Source organism: Lacerta agilis, chromosome 6, assembly GCF_009819535.1.
Source record: "Lacerta agilis isolate rLacAgi1 chromosome 6, rLacAgi1.pri, whole genome shotgun sequence".
Classification (NCBI taxonomy): domain Eukaryota; kingdom Metazoa; phylum Chordata; class Lepidosauria; order Squamata; family Lacertidae; genus Lacerta; species Lacerta agilis.
This window is the reverse complement of record NC_046317.1, coordinates 32,893,180-32,914,021: the sequence shown is the minus strand read 5'-3', so window position 1 is coordinate 32,914,021 and position 20,842 is coordinate 32,893,180. Positions and strand designations below refer to the sequence as shown.

The window sequence follows — 20,842 nt, the reverse complement described above, 5'->3', positions numbered from 1 at the left end:
CACCTTCCGGCTTCTCCATTTCGACATTCCATTCTTCTTTAAATTGTAGACTTAATAGTTTCTTCGCCATCACTTCCGAGCTCTCACCCCAGAAGTTGGATATATATAGCCTCCTCGTCCTGGGTCTGCCACCCTCACAGGACTTTTCTTGTTCCTCTCGGAGATGCCAAACCGTTTTACTCTGTTCTTCCAAAATCCCCTTCAGCTCTTTGCCAAGGCTTTCTTCAATTGCAGTCATTTCCTGAAATGTCTCCTCTGTGGGTAGTACTTTTTCTGACATGTCCCGGTTCAACAACACCAGTCTCTGATTAAGTAGCTCCAACCTCAAAAAAATAATCCTTTGTTCGTCAGTCAGTCCAGAGTCCAAGATCAGCTCAAAAACGAAACTCAGCATGGCTGAAGTGGGCATAGGTGTCAGATTACAATGTTTTTCTAACTTAGTGCCAGTACATTTCCACTCAGTCTCAAACCTTCGCAGCCATTTTTCCTGGAGCCAGGGCGCAAGGATTATAATTTCAAAAGAAGATATTCTTCACCATCTTACCCCCCAAAGGGAGATCTAAACAGTCTCACTTGTCAAAATTCAAAACAAAGTAACCATCACTGTAACAGCAGTCTGTCAAAACAGTTATTTTCTTTCCACCGAGGGGAGGGAAACAGGCTTCCTTTCTGTAATGCCTCCCGGGTTGTTAAAAGTCAGAAATAAGTCCAATCCAATACTCACGACCACCGGGCTCCTTTTTTTTAAACTTCTGCAGGGAGAATGATGTCGCTCACTGCGAGCGGCGGCCGTCCCGGTTGGGGCATTTCCCCTATAGCCCGGCTCCGTCGTCCCTTCACCCCCACTCCCCCTTTACAGGGGGAACGGGGGAAGGGTTCGGAGCCATAATGGGCCCGCCGGGGAGCCCGAGGCGCGGGACGCTCTTCCCGCGCCTCACCGGAGCCCCGCTTTGCGGTAGCGGGGCTCCAACCCCCGGGACAGCCTGGGTCGCCTCGCTGCCGAGGCAACCCACGACCGCCCGCAATCACGTTTGCATCTCATATTTGCCAAAGTTATGTTTTAAATATCTAACTACATTTTGAAGATTTTCCAAAACATTTCTTTGGCAGTCTTAATATATCTTTTTAGGTATTATGTTTCTAATTGTCATGAAACAAATATGATTGTATCAGCTTTTTTAAGTAAGAAAAGCAACTTAAAGAGAATACGTCACAGTTGATTCAAACATTTTACATTGTATCACACAGTACGTCCACAAATAACCTTCTTAAATAAAAACAATTCATCCTAGAGTAGCCTCATGGACATTTGTCAGAAAATAACAAATTTGTGACAATTAATTAAATGCATGCATGTAAGCATCCCTCTGTGTCTTTTACATCTAGTTTTGTGTGAGGATAGAAAAGAATCCAGGCCTTGGATTTAGTATCAGTGGAGGAATAAGTGGACAAGGAAATCCATTCAAACCTTCTGACAAGGTAAGGTAGTAATTTCTTGCTTGAATTAGTGACCAAATAATGCAGTTTGAACATTTAGGGTAGTTAAAAGTTCAGATATTCATGACATCTGTTCCTTTGCTTGCAATTAAAATGTAATCAAGATAAGGAGCTGAAGAAAACAGGTTGACCAACCTACTGTGTATGATGATCCCAAAACATCCTTTGGCTAGGAATACATGTCACTGAATGTCTGCAAAAACGTGTTGCCAGCAAATTCTGGGATTGTAGAGACTGTGGAGGCTATCACTTTACACTTTTACAACTACCTTGGTTAGTCAGTAAATGAGAATAGGGCATTCAGAAAGGCATTCAGCAAACACTTATCCCACTTCTGCAGTGGTGATAAAAAATGCCTAGGCTCTCATGTGCTGATCTGAACTACCCAAAGGGCCATCAGGTTTGGTGAGTTCTCCTTTCCTCCTTTCCACCCTTTATTGAGATTATGGCCTTAGACCAGCCTTCCCCAGCCTGGTGCCCTTCAAATATTTGAGGCTACAATTCCTATCCCCCCTGACCATTGGCCATTCTGCCTGGGGCTGATCCAAAACATTTGGAGGGCACTTGGTTGTGGAAAGCTGCCTTAGACAAAGCAAGGGGTGGGGCCAGCCCTCCTCTTCCAAAGTTAGTTCTATCTACTGTTCACCAAACTGGGCACACTTACCTCTTCCCATATCAGAAGCATTGCTTTTTTTTTTCTTCATTCCCTCTCAAATCCAGCTTTTGGTTTAGGTGTGGGACAGGAAGTGTCAGTTTCCAACTTGTCACATCCTGTGGTTATAGAAACAGAACTCAGGACAGGGTTATACAAACAGGAACTGGCTTGCTTCTCGCTGACTTCTACTAAATGATCTGGGACAAAATAAACAACTGCAATCTGGAATGCAGTCAAGAAGGGAAAAACCTGTTTCACTCTCTTCACACTGGCATCATCAGGGCAGGTGTATCTCACACATGATGGTACTTCTGATTACGTACCTTTATGCTATCAAATTTAAGTAAATAGCTATCATCCATTCCCACCATATTTGAGACTGAGTGACCTGCTCACCACTGATAGGGACCCTACAGAGAAAATATTCCTGAACCCCAAAGAAATTTGCAGTTACAGGAGAACCACAATAACTTCTGGACATTTATATCTAGATGAAATTTTAGATGTTTGTAGAACCATTATAAATGTTTTTTTCTATGGATTTTGAACTCAAATAAGCAGCAATGTAATAGTATGAATAAGTAATATGAGATATTTTGGAATGTATTCACCATCAAGAACAGTTTGCTATGCTGTTAGTTTATGAATTCTGACTAAGATATATTCCACTAGCTCTACACAAAGCAAGATCTCATACTATTTTAGCAAAAATGTTAATAGTAGCAATCATTTAGCATATAAATGTACTAATTTTTACCTTATTTCTAAAGTAGATAAAATGCCATACTGCATATTTTTAATTGGTCTTACGATAGCATAGTTAAATTCAGTTGTTTTGACATTTCATATTTCTACAAATTATTGTTGCACCGTTTCTATCTAACCCCTCTGGTAGAACTAGATGTTATGATAAACATGAGGCAGCCTTGTTTCACATTTTCTCCTCTACAATTACTGGTTTGCCTGTAACACTAAACCAGGCATAGGCAAACTCGGCCCGCCAGATGTTTTGGGACTACAATTCCCATCATCCCTGACCACTGGTCCTGTTAGCTAGGGATGATGGGAGTTGTAGCCCCAAAACATCTGGAGGGCTGAGTTTGCCTATGCCTGCACTAAACCATAACTTAAAGTCACCCTACATCATTTTCTTCAGAGGAATGAGCTGTAAACATTCTGTGGAAGCAGATTCAGTGCAGATCCATAGCTCTTCATTCTTAAAGACTCTTTCGTAAAAAACAGTTGATGTTATGGAGGCAGATAGGCAAGATAAGGCCATAGGCAAGATAAGGCAGGAGGTTGTTTTTTTGTGGCAGAGATCCAAATCACTACAGGGAGAACATACATTTGTGTAGTAAGGCTTCAGAGGTCCTGCTTTCCAATCCATAACACTGAAAATAAGAATGCATTATGACATATATTTAATTCAGCAATCAACTGTTGGTTTGATCACAGGCTTCTTTTTCTAAATTATAAGTAGATATTGTCCAGTACAGAACTTATAATATTCAGCAAGTAGGCTGGATTCCAGATAGTGTAGCACATAGGCATATTAATTATTGCAGTCCACTTAGTTCATATACAAACCTTTAGCCTAGTTATTGGTTATAGTTTCCTAACCTCTGTTACTTCTGACTTATAGGGTATCTTTGTTACTAGGGTTCAGCCTGATGGACCAGCATCCAACCTGCTCCAGCCTGGTGATAAGATTATTCAAGTAAGCAAAATCTTTTAATTAACAAAAGCATGGATTCAGTGCAAATATTCCTTCACATGTGCATGCTACAGTATTCTTCTTTTCCATGCTATGGGAAGCCATAGTAACCTTTAGATGACCTCAGGTGGGGATTCAGGTTTGGTAGGAACGGCAATGTGCACTGGTGAAAATGACCCCCTCGTGAGTAGGTGTGAGCCCAGTGGTGGAGAAGGTGGCTTAAGTAGTCTTCAGGGCCCATGAAGGAGCAAAATGTCTAGTGTGCCAGAGACATCTCTGACCCAGTTGTGGACTGGATTCTGCAAATTGGAGAATAACTCTTTTTTTTAACTTGATTTCCATGAAACAACAATGTGAAGTTTGCCCAGCCTGAAGTTTTCCTGAATATATATTGCTAACATACAGAACTTTGTGTTTTACTTCTTCATGTGTTGTTGTTGTTGTTTTTACATTGGCTCTATTTAAACTGAAGCCAGCTGGGGAGATGCCTGTGTGCAACTGATGTCAGAAACAGTGTCAGAATCAGGGCAACGATCCACATCATTTGCCCCCTCCTCCCTTAACTGTGATTTTGTGGTAATAAAATTGAAAATAACACAAAAGAGCCAAATATTTTTTGAGGAAGGGATTTTGTTTGATTTTTTAGGTTATAATGAAATGTAGTATGACTAGATTGCAACCTCTGGGATTTTTGAATATTTGCAAAACCTACGTGCTAACACAGGGACACATCCAGTTTACTTTTCTTCATGCGCAAAACAAAACTGAAAATGTAGCTTAGACCATTGCTAATGACAGGTATGGTCCTGGGCAGGTTTCCCTTTTACAGTTTTTTAAAATTTCTTTTTTATTTCTTTACACTTTTCCCATGCTTTTCACTATTCGTTGCTGTTCTTCAGTATTAAAATTAGAGCATAGAAGAGATACTGTTAAAGCATTTGTTCAAAACAGATCTTAGCAAAAACAATTTAGATACCTTATACTGTAGTTTACTCAGGCTTAACGCTTTCTGTCCGAGTCAGTTGCTTCTGCAATAATGAAAGGCAAGACTGCAGCCAACTTTTTTCAGTGGTCCTATCCATATCAGAGGCACTCTGAAGCACCTCCTGCTTTCCGCTGAGTTCTCCTGTGCAAGTCCCTCATCTGTCTGTACTGCAGAACAGGACAGTTGCAGAAGGATATTGGGCCTCAATATCTTTCCAGTTCCTAGGGCACAATATTATGTCCACAACAGGGAAAGAGCCAGGGAGCATCCATGTGAATGTCCCTATTTTATTTACTCATCTTGCTGAGATAAGTTATCATGGTGGTCACGTACTGAATCATAATTCACAATGGTCGCCTGACACCAGTTTAGCCATTGCAACACATTCCATTATAACGGGCATACAAGAAAAATACTGTCAATTAAATAATAATTATTTTAAAGGGTTTTTTTGTTACAATATTTGGTTTAGCAGCATGGTTTACAGTTAAGTGATCATTAAGTTTGCCTACCTATATGCAACTGTTTAACCACCAGCAGGACATGAAGCAGGGAGTTGTATGGGAGAAGGGAGTCCTTAACTTGATAATTTGCTAGGTACCACAATAGATAAGTTTTGTGAACTGGTCCACGGAATGGCATTCGAATCCACGTACAACAACTCACTAAGTTTATATCAAATATATGAATATTGTGCAGCATTTGTTTCACTTTTATAAATGGCTTGTCTCTTTGAGAATGGAACTTTTTATAAATGAAATAACAAAAACAAGCTCCTCTTGTGCTTGTTTTCCCCCTGTAGGTGCCTGTCATGCATCCTGCATTCATTTTCCTACTTTCTCACTTATTCATTTATCTGTACAGATGTTGCACATCTCTTCTTCCTTCTCTCTTGTTTACTGTAGGCCCATCTCCTTTTCTCTATATATTAACAGAGCAAATGTTTTTGGTTTCTATAGAGAAAAATAAGGAAATCCACAAATGCTTTAAAAAAAATAAATTTAACACCTGAATTTGCTAACAAGGGATATTTTCTACATTTGTTTCAGCTGTTATTTACTGTCAGCTTTATCTGATGATGATAGCATACTGTAACTAGTTTGATTACTGAAGTAACTTGTAGAGCATGTAATTTCCCTGGTGTTCTGTGAATCTGTGGATAACCTTAAGAGGGGAACAAGAATTTACTGGCAGCCCTGGATTGGAACTCTGGCCACTTCAAAACTTCAGGGGGTTGTGCAATTTTCAGGGCGGAGAAGTTGCAGGAGAGAAGAGGTAGGTGATGTGAGTTTAGCAGCTTTCCCTTTTCTTCACTGCAGCCCCAGCCCCAATGTATTTGGCAACCCCAGTTTGAGGAAGAGAGGGAAGTGGAGGGAGGGAAAGGGTTAAGCACCTGCACCTACTTGCCACTTCTCCCTTGCAAATTGTACCCTCCTTGTTTTTGTTTTCAGCTTTTAAATAGCAACTGGCTGTCCAGACCTTTATCTGCTGTCGAACACCTAGTTTATCCTAACAGAGTTATTTGAAGCTCCTGAATATAATTCACCTTCCCCATTACATTCCATTTATATGGTGTAAAAATGAGTTCCGTGTTCCATGATTCTAATCACCAAAGGGACTTCCTACAAGTATTATTGTGCAGAGAGCTGGCCCGCCTGTGAGGCAGGGTAAGTCAGTCACTCAATAAGAAGCCCTTATGGAGTTTGCCTGCTCCCCATCATGGGGGCAGCAGCAGGGCATTTTGCCTCAGGTGCCAAAATGCTTCAGGCTGCCCCTGGTGGTACAAGCCTGAAATAGGGCACAAGAGTGGCTCAAGTCAATGTGATTTGGTATGTTCTAAGATGCTGAGAAACCTCTGAGGTAGTAGTTGGCTCCTACCTGGTGGGAATGAGGTTTGTAAGACATCTGGTGAAGCACAAAACAGAGATGCAAAGTGTGCACTAGGCCCTGGAGGCTGCAGGGTTCAGTGGTGCAGCACTTCAGTGTACTAGGATGAGTTTGATATTTGTGTTCTCGCCACAAAAACCTGCCACAATATACTCAAGTGGCACACAAGCACTTGACAAGGATGTGTGAACTCCAGAGAACTCCTTTGTCAGTTTAACAGAGCCTGTATGACACTTAGGTATTTGAGTTGCTACCTAGGATAACAGTCGGAAAATAATTTTGCATAAAACTGTTAATCAAATTAGTTGTGACAACTTCAGGCCTTACTAAATCATATGGTAAGTCAGAAAGCTGAAGCAACACCATCATATTGCCTTAGGTAATGTATATTAAACAGATAATAATGATAGGAATAATTCAGCTTCCTGAATATTTCAACATCAGCATATCTCTGAAATAGTATTTCATTTCAGCGTAAAAGTAATAACTAAGGGAATTGCATACTTGGCATGAATTCTCATGATACCGTTTTTCAGTAGCCATACACTTACTGTAAGTCCTAAAATTTTATTGGAGTATTTTGCTCACTAGAAATATCAACAAGAAAACATATTCTGAGATCATATGCGGTGTTTTAACCACTGTTAGAGAGCTACAGTAAAAGGGAAAACTGCAAATGACATGGGAGAATAAAGACTGGATTTCCTGATGTTTATAACAACAACAACAGCAACAACAACAACAAATAATTAGAATTGAATGGGAGCAGAAACATATATAGATGGGAAAATGACATTGCAAGGAAATGTCACTGCCTACCCCCCCCCATGCCCCAGCTGCCCACATTCTTCAAGAAGGGCAGAAACAAAAAGAAATGCATCAAATTTGAAATGTGACCTACTTTCCTATTGATACTTGGTCGGTCACCTTTGCTTTTTTATATTGTGGTTTTATGTTGTGAACTGACCCAAGATCGAAAGGTATAGGGTGGTGTACAAATTTAATAAATACAATAAATAAAAATAATAATATGGCACTACAGCAAAAATCAGTGACTAAAAAGTGCAGAAAAACTATTAAGCCAGCTGCATCTACACTACATGGCAATACTAACAAATTTAAGTTACTGAAACAGAAATGCAAATGAAACAACTGATATTGTTTTTAAGTGTTGTGATTGGCACAGACAATTGAACATTAAAATGTATTAATGATAATACATTTTTAAAATTATAATAATAATTTTATTTATTGAATTTCTAAACCATCATTTATCCAAGAGCAAAAAGGTTTACAGTAGAAAAATACAAAAATACATAACAAACAAAACCCCACCACACAGTTTAGAAGGCCTGCAAGTAGAATAATATTTTTGCCTGGTTCCTAAACATATTTAATGACGGCACCAGGCAGTCCTCCCTGGGGAGAACATTCCAGAAGTGGGGAGCCACTGCAGAAAAGGCCTGTTCTCATATTGCCACCCTCTGGACCTCTCCTCTAGGAGACACACAAAGAAGGGCCTCTAGTGATGATTGCAGGGTCTGGGTCAGTTCATAGGGGGGAAAGGCAATCCATGAAAGGGATTGCAGCTTACCCCCCTCAACTTTGTGTAGTAAATACCGCAAACTAGAAAACACCAGGAAAGCATACTTTAGTACGTCCAATGCCGTCTAAATTAATTTATCTGTTTTCAGGGGTTTTTTTGTTTTATTTATTAAAATTGATTATAGCTAGCATCCAAAATGATATATAAACCCTGAAAAAAAGTAGAATTTACAATAGAGCTGAGCACTTCTCACAGTTGTGCTAGAGTTCTATTAATTTCAGTGGTGAAATTTCCCAGTAGATTGTGTGCATAATCAAATCCACTCCATCATAATCCAGTGTAATTAGATTGAATGTTAACTTTTCCAAAATCCAAGGCAATAATTCAACCTTTTACTAAGTCAGAAAACACTGGTGATGTATATTGACTACATAGCAAATCAATGCAAAGTTGATGAATGTAGCTCATTCATGTTTCCCTTTATCTGGAGCTACTTTATAGCAGTGCTTGCAATGTCAGATTTACTGAATTTTTCAACAAAGGAATATGGAATTGAGTCAAAGTGGTCAATTTTTCTTAATTTCCTTATGGACATTGAGCTGCTTAATCTGGATAATTCATGACATGAGAAGTAACAGTTAACAAGGAGAAAGTAGCAAATAAAAATCCTTGTACTGCTTAATGCAAACTTTACATGTTCCAAAGTATCAGCAGTGCTTTTGCAGTACTATGCCTTCTTCATGAGGGGAAGAGGGATGGATAAACTGCAAAATGGTTGCCAACATATGCTCCCTTCTTCCACATCACAACTGGCTGAATTTTCTGGTTTATTACTTTAGACCTGGTTCTCAGGTTCATGTTTGAGGTGTTAAAAGTCATCACAAGATTTTTACCTTGCAAGTTTCACGTGCTGAGCATTAGACGTATGCTCCTTTGCCAGGAATACTTGGTAGTATTGCTGCTGAAATCCATCAGTTGCAGAAAATACCTGCCTCAGAAAGATCTGCTGAGGAATAAACTAGACCAGAGCATAGAAAGGAGAGGAGCATTTACCCACCCCCTATCCTATCTAGGGGATGACTGGGTCTCAGGAGTGCCTTGCTCATGATGCTTTTGCCTCTGAGATCAGGTTGGCAATCAGAGAACAAGGGTAGTTTCTTATGTAATTCATATGAGTATGTTCAAAAGTATATTTGTAGTGTGTAATAGATATGGTAAACACTTCCTCATGACTTTAGCACACCAAGATGAGCACAAGAATTAGGTCTTTGCTGTTTTGTACAGTACTATAGTGGAAAGGAAAGTCTTAAACTTCTATTGATATGAGTCCTTGATCATTCTGCTTTAAAATCTCTTCCATGACTTCCCAACTTGTAATCTAAGTGTAATGGTTAAAGCTTGCCAGATTTAAGTATTTATTTAAATCCCACCTTTCCTCCAAAGAGCTCAAGGATGCATGCATAGTTCTTTGTCTCCCCATTTTATCCTCACAACAACCCTGTGAATTAGGTTAGGTCCCCAACACTCCAGCCACTACATCTCTACTTGGCTGAATATGGGAAATGCCTCAGTTGAAAAGCACGGTGTTTAAGGTGTCATGGAATGATAGTTATGTTTGTAGTGATTAATCTTTGATAGTGCATTCAACAAGTCATAGCTGAATGCAAGTGATGAACATGTATTTGTAAACGTGTCCTTATTCTAGGATCATAGTAAGCCATCAAGTCAAACAACCAATAGTCACCACTCAGCAAACTTTTTTGTGAAAAGCTCATACCAAGAACAAACTTAGTTGGTCTCTAAGGTGCTACTGGAAGGAATTTTTTATTTTGTTTTAGCTCCTATTCCAGTTTGTGAAATGGCACTTCGAAATCCCCCCAACAATCTTGATATTTATTAGTGATTGATTGATTAATTATTTAAAATTAATTTAAACATGTTTTAATAATTATTACTATAATTGATGTCTTGTATATTTTTATCCAGTATGTAGCTTCCCAGAGACTCTAATTTGTAAATATCATTACTAATAAGCAATATTGTTAGACATTCTATCACTTTTTGTTTTCTAGGTAGATAGAATAGTTGCAAATATATCATTGTTTATGAAATCCCTTCTTGAGAAAGAATTGTTGGATTCAAAAATACACTGGATTAGCAATGAAACCTCCTTTGCACTTGTTGAGTTTCACCTTCTACATCACTTCTGTTCTCACTAATCCATTTTCCATGAGCTTGCTTGTTCTTCATCAACAACTATATTTATTTATTTATTGTTTTGCATTAATGCTATTTCCAAGAAAGATCTTTTTCAAACTTCAGTCGTATTGAAGAGTGATATGAAAGCCAAACTAAACATCATGTGGCAGTTCCAGACGTGGGTTAAACCCTTGCCTGCCCCAGTTACATATAACGTGAGGCCATCTTACCTTTAGAGCAGCAACTTGCCGCCTTACCATCACTCCCCTCTGCTGTGTTTCACCTCAGCTGAGTTTCAGAGCTGGAAGTTAACTCAGCTGTGAGAGAAGTGCTTGAGTAAGTGGCTGGCGGAGGTACACAGCAGCCACAGCAAAAGTTCAGCTTCCCTTACCCACACACCAGTACAGCTCCAACTCAAACCTGCTATTTACTGTATATACTTGAGTATAAGCCTAGTTTTTCAGCACATTTTTTGTGCTGAAAAAGCTGCCCTCGGCTTATACTCGAGTGAGGCGGGTGGAAGGGCGGCGAGAAAGAAGCCCTTTCTTTCCGCTCGTGCCGCCACCCGCTCACCCCAGTCAACCATTCCTTAAGAAGCGTACAAGAACGGCGGTTCTTTACTCTCCCCAGGCAGCTTGTTCCATTCCTGAACTGCTCGCATAAATGCAAACTTGGCAAAGGAGGAAGAGGAAGGAGCAGCCCAAAGGGCTGCTTTCAGGCTGCTCGTTCCTCCTCCTCCTCCACAGCGGCAAAGGTGAACCGGCTTATACTCGAGTCAATAAGCTTTCCCAGGTTTTTGTAGGAAAATTAGGTGCCTTGGTTTATATTCGGGTTGGCTTATACTCGGGTATATACGGTATATGACTGGGGTCAAGTTGAGCTTAAAAAAATGGGTCTGTCACCATCACATCTAGTGCTGAATATAACCTTTTTCCACGGGAACTCACCTCTGGCATGAAATCAACACAGAATTATTAATGCTAAACTATCAAGCACATCCATGTCATGTGAACTAAACTGTTACGTGTGTTCCTTAGCGTATGGATTCTGTCGTGGGTTTTCAGTATAAACTGCTGGCATTCAAGTACCAAGAAAGCAGGCAGTGGCAAAGTAGCCAAACCACAGCCACAATACTTTCCTTTTTCAGATTTCAGAACCTGGTTATTACCCTGACTACTGGCCAACAAACCTGGGGTGGTTTCATGGTAAGTCTCACAATGAGTATAAACTTGAAGTATTTTATTTTTTTTATAAACCAAAGTTAGCAAATGAGGTTCTGAAATATATTTGTTCTTATTGCAGATGGCACTGAGTACACATGAAGCACTGGATATCTCTTAAACCCAGTTTCAAAATGCAGGGTCTTGTTCCCTGAACAAAACAATGCCTCACTCAATCTGCTATAATGCATCATCAAACGTCTGAGTTAATGAACTCGAGATATAAATATATATTGTTTGCCTGCCTCATGTATTGATATAGATCATCAGCAAAGAACTCTTTTTCACCACAAGACTACCTTCTGATTTTTTTTAATGACAAATATGTCAATAACTCCCACGATATAAAGTAATTGAAGCTGTTTCAAGTACAGTAAACCCATATCTCAAGGCCAAATCATAGGAAAATGGAACATGTATTCCCAACCCCAGAAGTCCAGCATGCAGTTCTTATGAAAGGCAACTACTTTTTAGGTTTATGTTGGAAAGGAATCATATATGATCTGTTGGTTCATTATCAGAGCTCTGTTTGAATTACCATCTTGAATTACCAGTGGAAAAATACTTTTGACATCAAATACTGCTATCAATATCCACGGCATACATTGGTATCTGTAAGGAAAGAACCTTGTGAGCTTAAAGTGTAATGGCGCCCCTTCAAGGTGGAACCAAATAGGCTTGGATGCACTGACTACACCTCACCTTTGAAAGTTGAAGGGGTCTATGTTTCACTGTAATTCTAATTTGGATTTCTATGCTTTTGATAGAATTATAATTTATGTGCCCTTTAATTCTGCCCTAAATAATCCATTTGATTTAGGATTCCTTTTTGTTTTTTGCCCCCATTTGTGACACCACCCTGTAGCATGTGCTATTATACCAGTGAATCCTTAAGAACTCATGTTCGTATACTTTTTGTAGCCAACTGCATCTAATTATCAGGTAAAGGTTGTAAAAGGAGGAGGGCTGAAAGCTTGCTTATAAGGTAAATCACTCCTGCCAACGTACCATGTGTCAGATGATCCACGCTGCACGTTTAGGAATCATGTTCTGATCTTTTGACGTATCCCTTGGATAAAAAACATTGTGTTATTGCCCTTTGCACTGCATCATGTTCAGGTAAATAGAACTAAAATAATAATGGGTTCACTCATTTTCAGTCAGCAATCCATCTGAAATCCCCCCCCCCCAAGACCAATAGGATTACTCTGGAGGTAACTGGATGGAGAAATGTGCCCTGTTAAAGAGTTTTTCAGTCCTTCAGTTGGAAGCCAAAATTAGGCCATCAGGATACGAGAAAGGGACATGCAGACAGATGTTTTGCACTTAAGGCCATTTACTGCAACATGACAGACTATCAGCCTTTACAGAAAACAAACAAACCTAAAATCTAAATGGAGTCCAGCTTCAGGCTGGCTCTCAGAAAATATTCCTCTGAGGTTTTGCACACTAAATCCAAGGCTTTGTTGAATGTCTTTGATCTGTCTGGAATTTGTACTCTTTCTCTTAAATTATTTTCCTGCTATTTGTTAAAACATTTAAATTAATAAAAGAATTTTCTCTTTAGTGTGTGGGCTATCTGTTCATTATAATTTTTCTTATTCCTTGCCTACCTGATTATGCTTATACTTTCAACTCTGTGTTGCAACTTTTACAAGTTTTCCCCCACTACCACTCTGTACAACACAGACCTAATTAAAGACCCTAAACTAGTCATCTCCTTGGAAGCATGGAAAGATCTCGCACACATCCTGCGCTTCACCATCTACAGGTGCTTCTCTGTTTGATTAAATACGGGGGACAGCTCTCTGCATAATGAAGGAAGTAAATGTGGAAGCCTGGAGTGGACATGCAGTTCTGTGTACATAACTCTGAATATGAATTACAGCAATTTTATCTGTTGGGATTTAAAAAGTGCCTTAGGGACAGAAATCAGCTCATTCAGATTTTTTCTTTTGAGTGGCTGCCCTTCACACCATATCACTTGGTGAGTTACTGTGGCTCAGTGCTTAGGTTGGGGAAGATCTAAACCGAAATCCTCACAGACTATCTTCGGTTTTCTCTGTGTGGTTTTTTTCGGGGGGGGGGGGGTGCAGAAGAAAAACCATGCATACAGCAGTGGGGTCTTTGGAGGAAAAGGTGGAATAAAACATGTAGAATCATACATACCTTTTAAAACAGCTCTATTTTAATTGCAGTTTGCCAAGGCAGATGATCTTGGACTCCTTTGGGGTGTGTGCAGGATAAAACTGAATAAATGTGGGTTGTGCTATTCAGTAACACAGATTCAAATACACTAGGCTAGATCCTAGCCACCGACACCTCCAACATTGTTAGAAACTGTTTTTCCAGGACAGCCTGACATACATTTCTAGCTTTCCTTGTCAAAAAATTTTGACTAAAGTATCTGTAAATGAGTGAGCATTTCTACAATGCTGGTCACCAGACTTGAGTTTAGAAGAAGGAATAGGGAAATGAATAAGACCCTCCTATGAAAATAATACTGGGGCTGTTCAGATATGGTTTCACCATCATTTGGCTTGTTTCATTCCCGCTCGTATGCTCTGATTTATTTCTTCATCTTCCTGGCTTGAGTAAACCAGTTTTCATCCAAGCCAGAATTGGAATTTACAGATTGTGAAGTAAATAATGGTGTGTGCAAACCAAGGAGGATGGAAATTTGAACATGAGAGGGAAAGTTCCACCAGCCAGACCATGATTTGGCCATTATCTCCCAACTCTGGTACTAAAGAAATGCTAAGGACCTTGGGGAGAGGACTGGCATTTGTGATGTCTCTTGGAAAACACTGGATTTGCATATAAAATGACCTGAAATATCTGATAAGGGTTTGTTTGGTTACTTTTTACCAAAGTTATTTAACTTATGCAGATGATGGTTGGAACTATGGCACAGCATGCAGAATGCAATAAATATGCTTAATTTGTGCATACAATGGAATGAAAATCAGTAACTGGTAAATTATATTAATGTGCAAGAAATAAAATTGTCAACAGTTTCAACTATTTTAGAATGTTAATAATGAAAAATGAAGATGGTAATAAAAAATCCTAAAATAAACCTACAAATTCTGAATCTGTTATGATGTAATTTTGCTGAATCTAATATAGATACGAATATGATGCACAATGGCCATTCTGAAAGGAGAACTCAAAAAGATATTTCAGTGCCTGAATTCTTACTACTGGAAAGAAACCTATATTCTGAAGCTCAGGCATATTAATAACTAGTGCAGACTTTGAGGTGACTTTAGTGGTACCTCTCCCAAAGCACGTGACATCTCACCCTAAAATTATGTTCTGCAGACATCTTGGTCAGTTCTGACACCATTGTGGTAACTTCTGTTTACTGCATATGAAATGCTAATCTGGATTAAGGAGGCTAAATGGGGGTGGGCAAACTGGTTATATGGCATATGCTTGAGTCAAGATGTTGAAGTCAAGATCTCCAGGTTTCTTCTAACTCAGATGCTTTGGAAGCAATTATTATCCCAAGCCAGCCTTTCCTTAACAGACCCTTGAATTTCCACAAATGCTATATACCAAATCCTGTCACCTTCACAGAACATTTTGAAGTCTTAACTGAAGTCTTATATAAACTGCATTGCATTCTGGCTTTCATGAAATCTTCAGGGTTTGAGACCTCAAAGAATGAAAAATATTTTATTTTGATGTGAAGAACATAAGAGCTTTGCTAATCTGGACTGGCATTGTATTTGATGACTTGTAGAACAGAGCATATTACACACGTGTACAGTTGTATCAATTAACAAGTAATCTTAACAGGGAATTTGGATCCCTGAGAAAGTTGGTTTTCATTTTCTAAGCTTTTATGTGTTACAGATAAAATCATGGAAATAGGCAAACCATGTTTGTTCTGAAATTCATGAACGGTATACCTGCTTGTCCTCTCAAAACTACTTGTGCAGTATCTTACCCTTCTGCTTAAATACTGGCACTTCTTTTTTCATTCTCTGGTCTTGCTGCCTTTGCTTTGAAAAACAAACAAAATCAATTATGAAATAAAGCAAAATGTGTTAATTTTACGTGGAGTACATGGGTATTCTCAGCGTTAAGCTTGGTATAAATTATAGTTGTTGTCATTGAATAGTTGTTCTTTTCACAAACCCCGACCTAAACCTCACACAGCAGCAACAGTGTGCACTTAAGGATCTCTTTGGCTAACAGATCACCAGCATCAGTGCCGATGTGGAAGGCAGGACTGACCAAACTCAAGCGCTCTGAACTCATGCTTGCAGCTCTCTTTACCACACTAATACACTATTAGGTAATGTGGATTAGTGCAACAAGGATAGCACTCATCCAAGTAGAGTTGTGGGTTGTAGTTATTTATTCTTATAAGACATTTACATACACAGAAACCAATGTGATCAGGATGGAAACCTGAGCAGCTTCTTTCCGAGAGCAAGTCTGCTTGCTGAATTGAGGCAGACCCCTGGAAACTGAAGATTATAAACCCAAATAAATTGGTATAAGGTGGAAATAAAAAAGAGCAAAAGATGACTACACCAATATGGGGTTGCATAGACTTTGGGAAAAACAAAATTTGAATGGAGCTTTTACTGGGATAACTTCAGCTGATTTTTATACACTTGTAGGATTTCAGTTGGTTTTACAGCTGTATTTCCCATGTAGCCACAATGGATATCTAGTTATAATTTTTTCTCTTTTGTCTGTTGCAGGCAAATGGACACAGTTTTGTACATATGGAACATGAAAAAGCTGTACTACTACTGAAGAGTTTCCAGAATACAGTAGACCTAGTTATTCAACGTGAGCTTACTGTCTAAATATTTTTTATAAATAGTAAAGTATGTCTAGCCAGATCTAATGTTTAATTAAATAAAAATTTATATACATATATATATATATAAATGAACATATATATATATATATATGTGGAAATTGCCAATTGCTGGACCAATGGCAAACATAGTGCCAAATGTATAATATATGTTAGTACTGATCATTGGGAGGGATACCTATATAAATGTAACTTCCATGGGATTACATAATAGTTCTCATTGTAAGCCTCTGTGCATTGGTACCAGCTTTTTTTCAATATTATTTTTAATTATTTCTAGATGTCATGTAATTTCAGAACACAGAAGCACACACAAGCTATTTACAAATTATTCTGTCCATCAAAACACAGGCTGGGTACACACCACACCTTTAAAAGACATGACACCTACCTACCCCAATAGCCTTGTGAGGGATAAACTACAGTTCCCAGGATACTCTGGGGGAAGCCATGCCCTTTTAAGGTAGTGTGTGTACCCAGCCACAGCCTCAAAGTTCTTCATGGCTTTAGAAAGAAAACTTTTTAAAACGTAATTCCCACAAAGTCTATCTTAAGTCAAATAGTATAGTATTTTTATAGACACTTAAAATGAAATCTATATATATAAATTAAACCTGTAGTCCTATATCCACTTACCTGAGAATGAATTCCATTGCACTTAATGGGGCTTTCTTCTGAGGAGACATTTATAGAATTGCACTTTAAAACTTTTGGGCCTGATACAACTAAATATTTGTGCTAGCAGGAGACAGTGCAATGAGCTCTGCTAGTGCAACAGGGCTCCCCCCTATTTCTGGCCACCCAATCAGCTTGGGGGAGGGCAGAGGAGAGGGAGAGCTTTCTAACTAGCAAGCAAAAATGCTTGTGCTGACAGAACAAACGTAATGGTGAGGCACTGAATTCCTTCCTTTGCCTTTTTAAATTTCATGGGTGGTGTTCAACTGTTTTGCTCAGAGTAGTAATGTCTAAGTTAATCATTTTCATTGATTTCAATGCATCTATTCTGAGTAAAACTTAACCGAATAGCACCCAATGCCTTACAGGATTAATTTAAGGTACTCCCTGAGCTGGGAGAGGGTGTCACACATGCAAAAGTGTGTATACTATTATTTGAAAAGCTCATCTCCTGCCCTTCATATGTATTTGCATCATTCGGGTATAGCTTGAAATAATACAACCATATAAATCAATGCAACAAAGACAGGCGCAGCTGAAGATGATGATAGGATGCACCACACAGCAGACGTAAGATATACAGTGAGATATGATATAATGAGGTAATATAATGTGGGTATAACCACAGAGGTGGTGGGGTTGTTGTTGTTGTTTGCCACTTCCCATCCAATATTCAATGTTCTGCCTGGAACATGACATGGAAGGAAGCCTTCAAAGCAAATCTTAGGCAGCAGGCAACCTAGGAAGGGGAGAGGTGGTCCCTCAGCTATCCTTTAGGGCAGGGATGAGCAACATCTTTGTCTGGCCCTCAGATTCTCCCCAGGCCACACACTGCCCAACTAGAATGTTTCTCTGAGCTGTGCTAAGGCCTCTTGCTTGCCTGGAGAGGAAAAGGTGAGTGGGTGCCTGTGTAAACCTCTGCCTTTCTCATGGGTTTGCATGGCTGGAATGTAGTCTAGTGTACAAAAGTCTCACATCCTTTGTTCAGCCCACTTTGGCCTCTGGCCCCACCCACCACTAACATGTGGCCCCTGAAAGGTTGCCTATGAGGTAACGCAGCCCTCAGTTTGAAAAAGGTTCACCATGCTTGCTGTTAGGGCTTCAAAGATAATTACCAGAACTTTGAATTGTGTCCAGAAATGAATTAGCAAGAAGGGGTTTTGCTCTTTCTTAACACAATCATAGGGACGTGGGTCGCACTGTGGTCTAAACCACAGAGCCTAGGGCTTGCCGATCAGAAGGTCGGCGGCTCGAATCCCCGCGACGGGGTGAGCTCCCGTTGTTCAGTCCCAGCTCCTGCCCACCTAGCAGTTTGAAAGCACATCAAAATGCAAGTAGATAAATAGGTACCGCTCCAGCAGGAAGGTAAACTGTGTTTCCATGCGCTGCTCTGGTCTGCCAGAAGTGGCTTAGCCATGCTGGCCACATGACCTGGAAAAACTGTCTGCGGACCAACGCCAGCTCCCTCGGCCTATAGAGTGAGATGAGTGCGCAACCCCAGAGTCGTCTGCGACTGGACCTAACGGTCAGGGTTACCTTTACCTTTACCACAATCACTGTGATGTGGTTTAGGGTCATACAAAGAATAGTCACAGCTAATCTGAATATTTGTAACCTGCAATGCACTCCTTCCATGCCATTTCCCATGTTCCAAGCTCAGACCATCCTATTGCAAAAATATGCTCAGCTCAAATTTTTAATGAACAACATGCTTTATTTGATGAAATATGTGTAGGAGTTAATCCACAAGGTGACAGTTAATGAAGGGGAATAGTGTGCAAATCACTTAATATTGCTTATCAATAGAAGAACCATTACTGTAGCTAATTAAAAGTGGTTTAGTCCTAATGTAATTCAGTTCTTTTAGCACTTTACACAAGCAATAACGTTTCTGAATATACATTATAATTAAACTATTTAAAATATTTATATGACACCTTCTCCTAGGTTCAAGACAGTTGGCAATGAAATATAAAACCATAAAATAACTCAGGATAACCTTACGACTAAACAGAATGTGGTTTCAGCTCAACTGTTTTATCAAATCAGATAATGATGACAGGTTGCTTAAGAAACAAGTGGGGATAAAGTTGATCTACCTGCAATGGAAGCCAGGGAGATGGCCTGGGAATCATATGTTCTTGCTCTTTGTTTTGTAGCAAGAATGGAGAATAAGATGTTACTGCTTTTGCATGCTGTGGGCCTGTAGTGATCTTTGAATCCCAGATCAATGATCTAAAACTTCAAATGCTATGAAACTTACTAGTCCGCCTATCCAGATGGGGATCCTATGTTTTAAAATTCATTTGTTTTTATTTTTGATAATGATTTAAAAACACAATGAAATCCAAAAATTGACATGTATTCTACAGTTCTTTAGAATTTGACTCTGCTGCATTGGTTGCCATGGTACCAGTTCCGTTAGCAATAGTTCTTAAAGGTTTAGTTACCGACTCTCACCTTAGAGCTACACTGTAAGTAAAATAAAGGGAAAGGCTGACATTCCTTCAATTCAGCACAACAGCTGTTCAGGAAAACATGTGTATGGAGCATCAACTACATGGAGGCAGTGACACAAGCTTGTTATGTATCTATGCATGCAGGCAGAAAATACACTTGTGGGGGGGGAAATCAAAGTATTTGTTTAAAAATGGTAGATGGCAAGTATTCTTAAGAGTCATGTGCTTTTCTCCCATAAGAGGGGGAATGCCTCTTGCAGTATAGACGTCTGCTCTTACAATTGCATGCATTAATAAATTCAAAAGCTTCTTGGTTTGGAACCATTGTTCTTACCTATATGCAAATTTTAATTTATATATGAGCTATAACACATGACCACCAGATTACTCAGGCAACCACAATTAAGACTCAAAGTCATGTGTTCTGCTGCAGCAATTGCAGAAACCCTATGACTACAAATATAGGTAGTCAAAATGTAACTTCTGCCATTACTGGGTTTGCCACTACACTAATCTCTTTCTTCCCTCATAGAACTCAAGTCAGTATACATCTTGTTTCCATGTGATCTCCCATCAAAGCATCACACACTTTCTCAGTGATGATGCTTCCATTTTGGAACCAACACCACCCCTCCATGATACCTAAATCTTGTTAAGTTTTAGATATCTGGTAATTCACACAGTCACATAGCAAGATCTGATGCCAGTATAGATATTTTTAATGTGGCTGGCTCTATGCCTCATTTTAGTAACTATACTGTGAATCTGAAACTGTTTTGTTGTAACCCACCCCAAAATTGCTGTGACTAGATGAGAAATGCTTCCCAAAAAAAGGGCAGACCTCTTAGCTACATTGGTTGTGTGAAGTCCCTCTGGATGGTGCCCTGTGTGACCAGTGCCATTTTTCTAGAAAAAGAGATGCAGGAACTCACCATGAACGCCTCCCTTCTTCTCTTATGATGGCAATGGCACCCACCTGAGAGGTGCCAGAACGGAGTTCCAGTGAGTTCTGGCTGGAAAAAAAGCCCTGCTTGTGACCAATTTAAAATAAAAGATGGAACAGTGGTTAATTTAAAAACAGAAACCTATTATAAACCTTGTGCCTAGGATGTCTTGAATGAAAGTTATGTTCCACAAAGGATAGTGTTCTTTACCCTACTAC

General features: G+C 39.4%; 1 protein-coding gene across 10 annotated transcripts in view; it reads left to right on the top strand.

Moving 5' to 3' along the window:
- Window positions 1–17,089, top strand: part of LRRC7 (leucine rich repeat containing 7) — a 163,312-nt gene extending 146,223 nt beyond the window's left edge. For 6 of the 10 annotated variants that reach the window (XM_033151828.1, XM_033151838.1, XM_033151829.1 and 3 more), the window contains 3 exons: window positions 1,387–1,479; window positions 3,795–3,869; window positions 16,425–17,089. In XM_033151828.1, the coding sequence (XP_033007719.1) occupies window positions 1,387–1,479; window positions 3,795–3,869; window positions 16,425–16,532 (276 nt within the window). In that variant the 3' untranslated portion in view covers window positions 16,533–17,089. Of the gene's footprint in view, window positions 1–1,386; window positions 1,480–3,794; window positions 3,870–11,630; window positions 11,689–11,785; window positions 12,242–16,424 lie in introns of those variants that run through there. The other 4 variants (XM_033151827.1, XM_033151832.1, XM_033151830.1 and 1 more) reach the window with 4 other exon arrangements.
- Window positions 17,090–20,842: the final 3,753 nt, after the last annotated feature.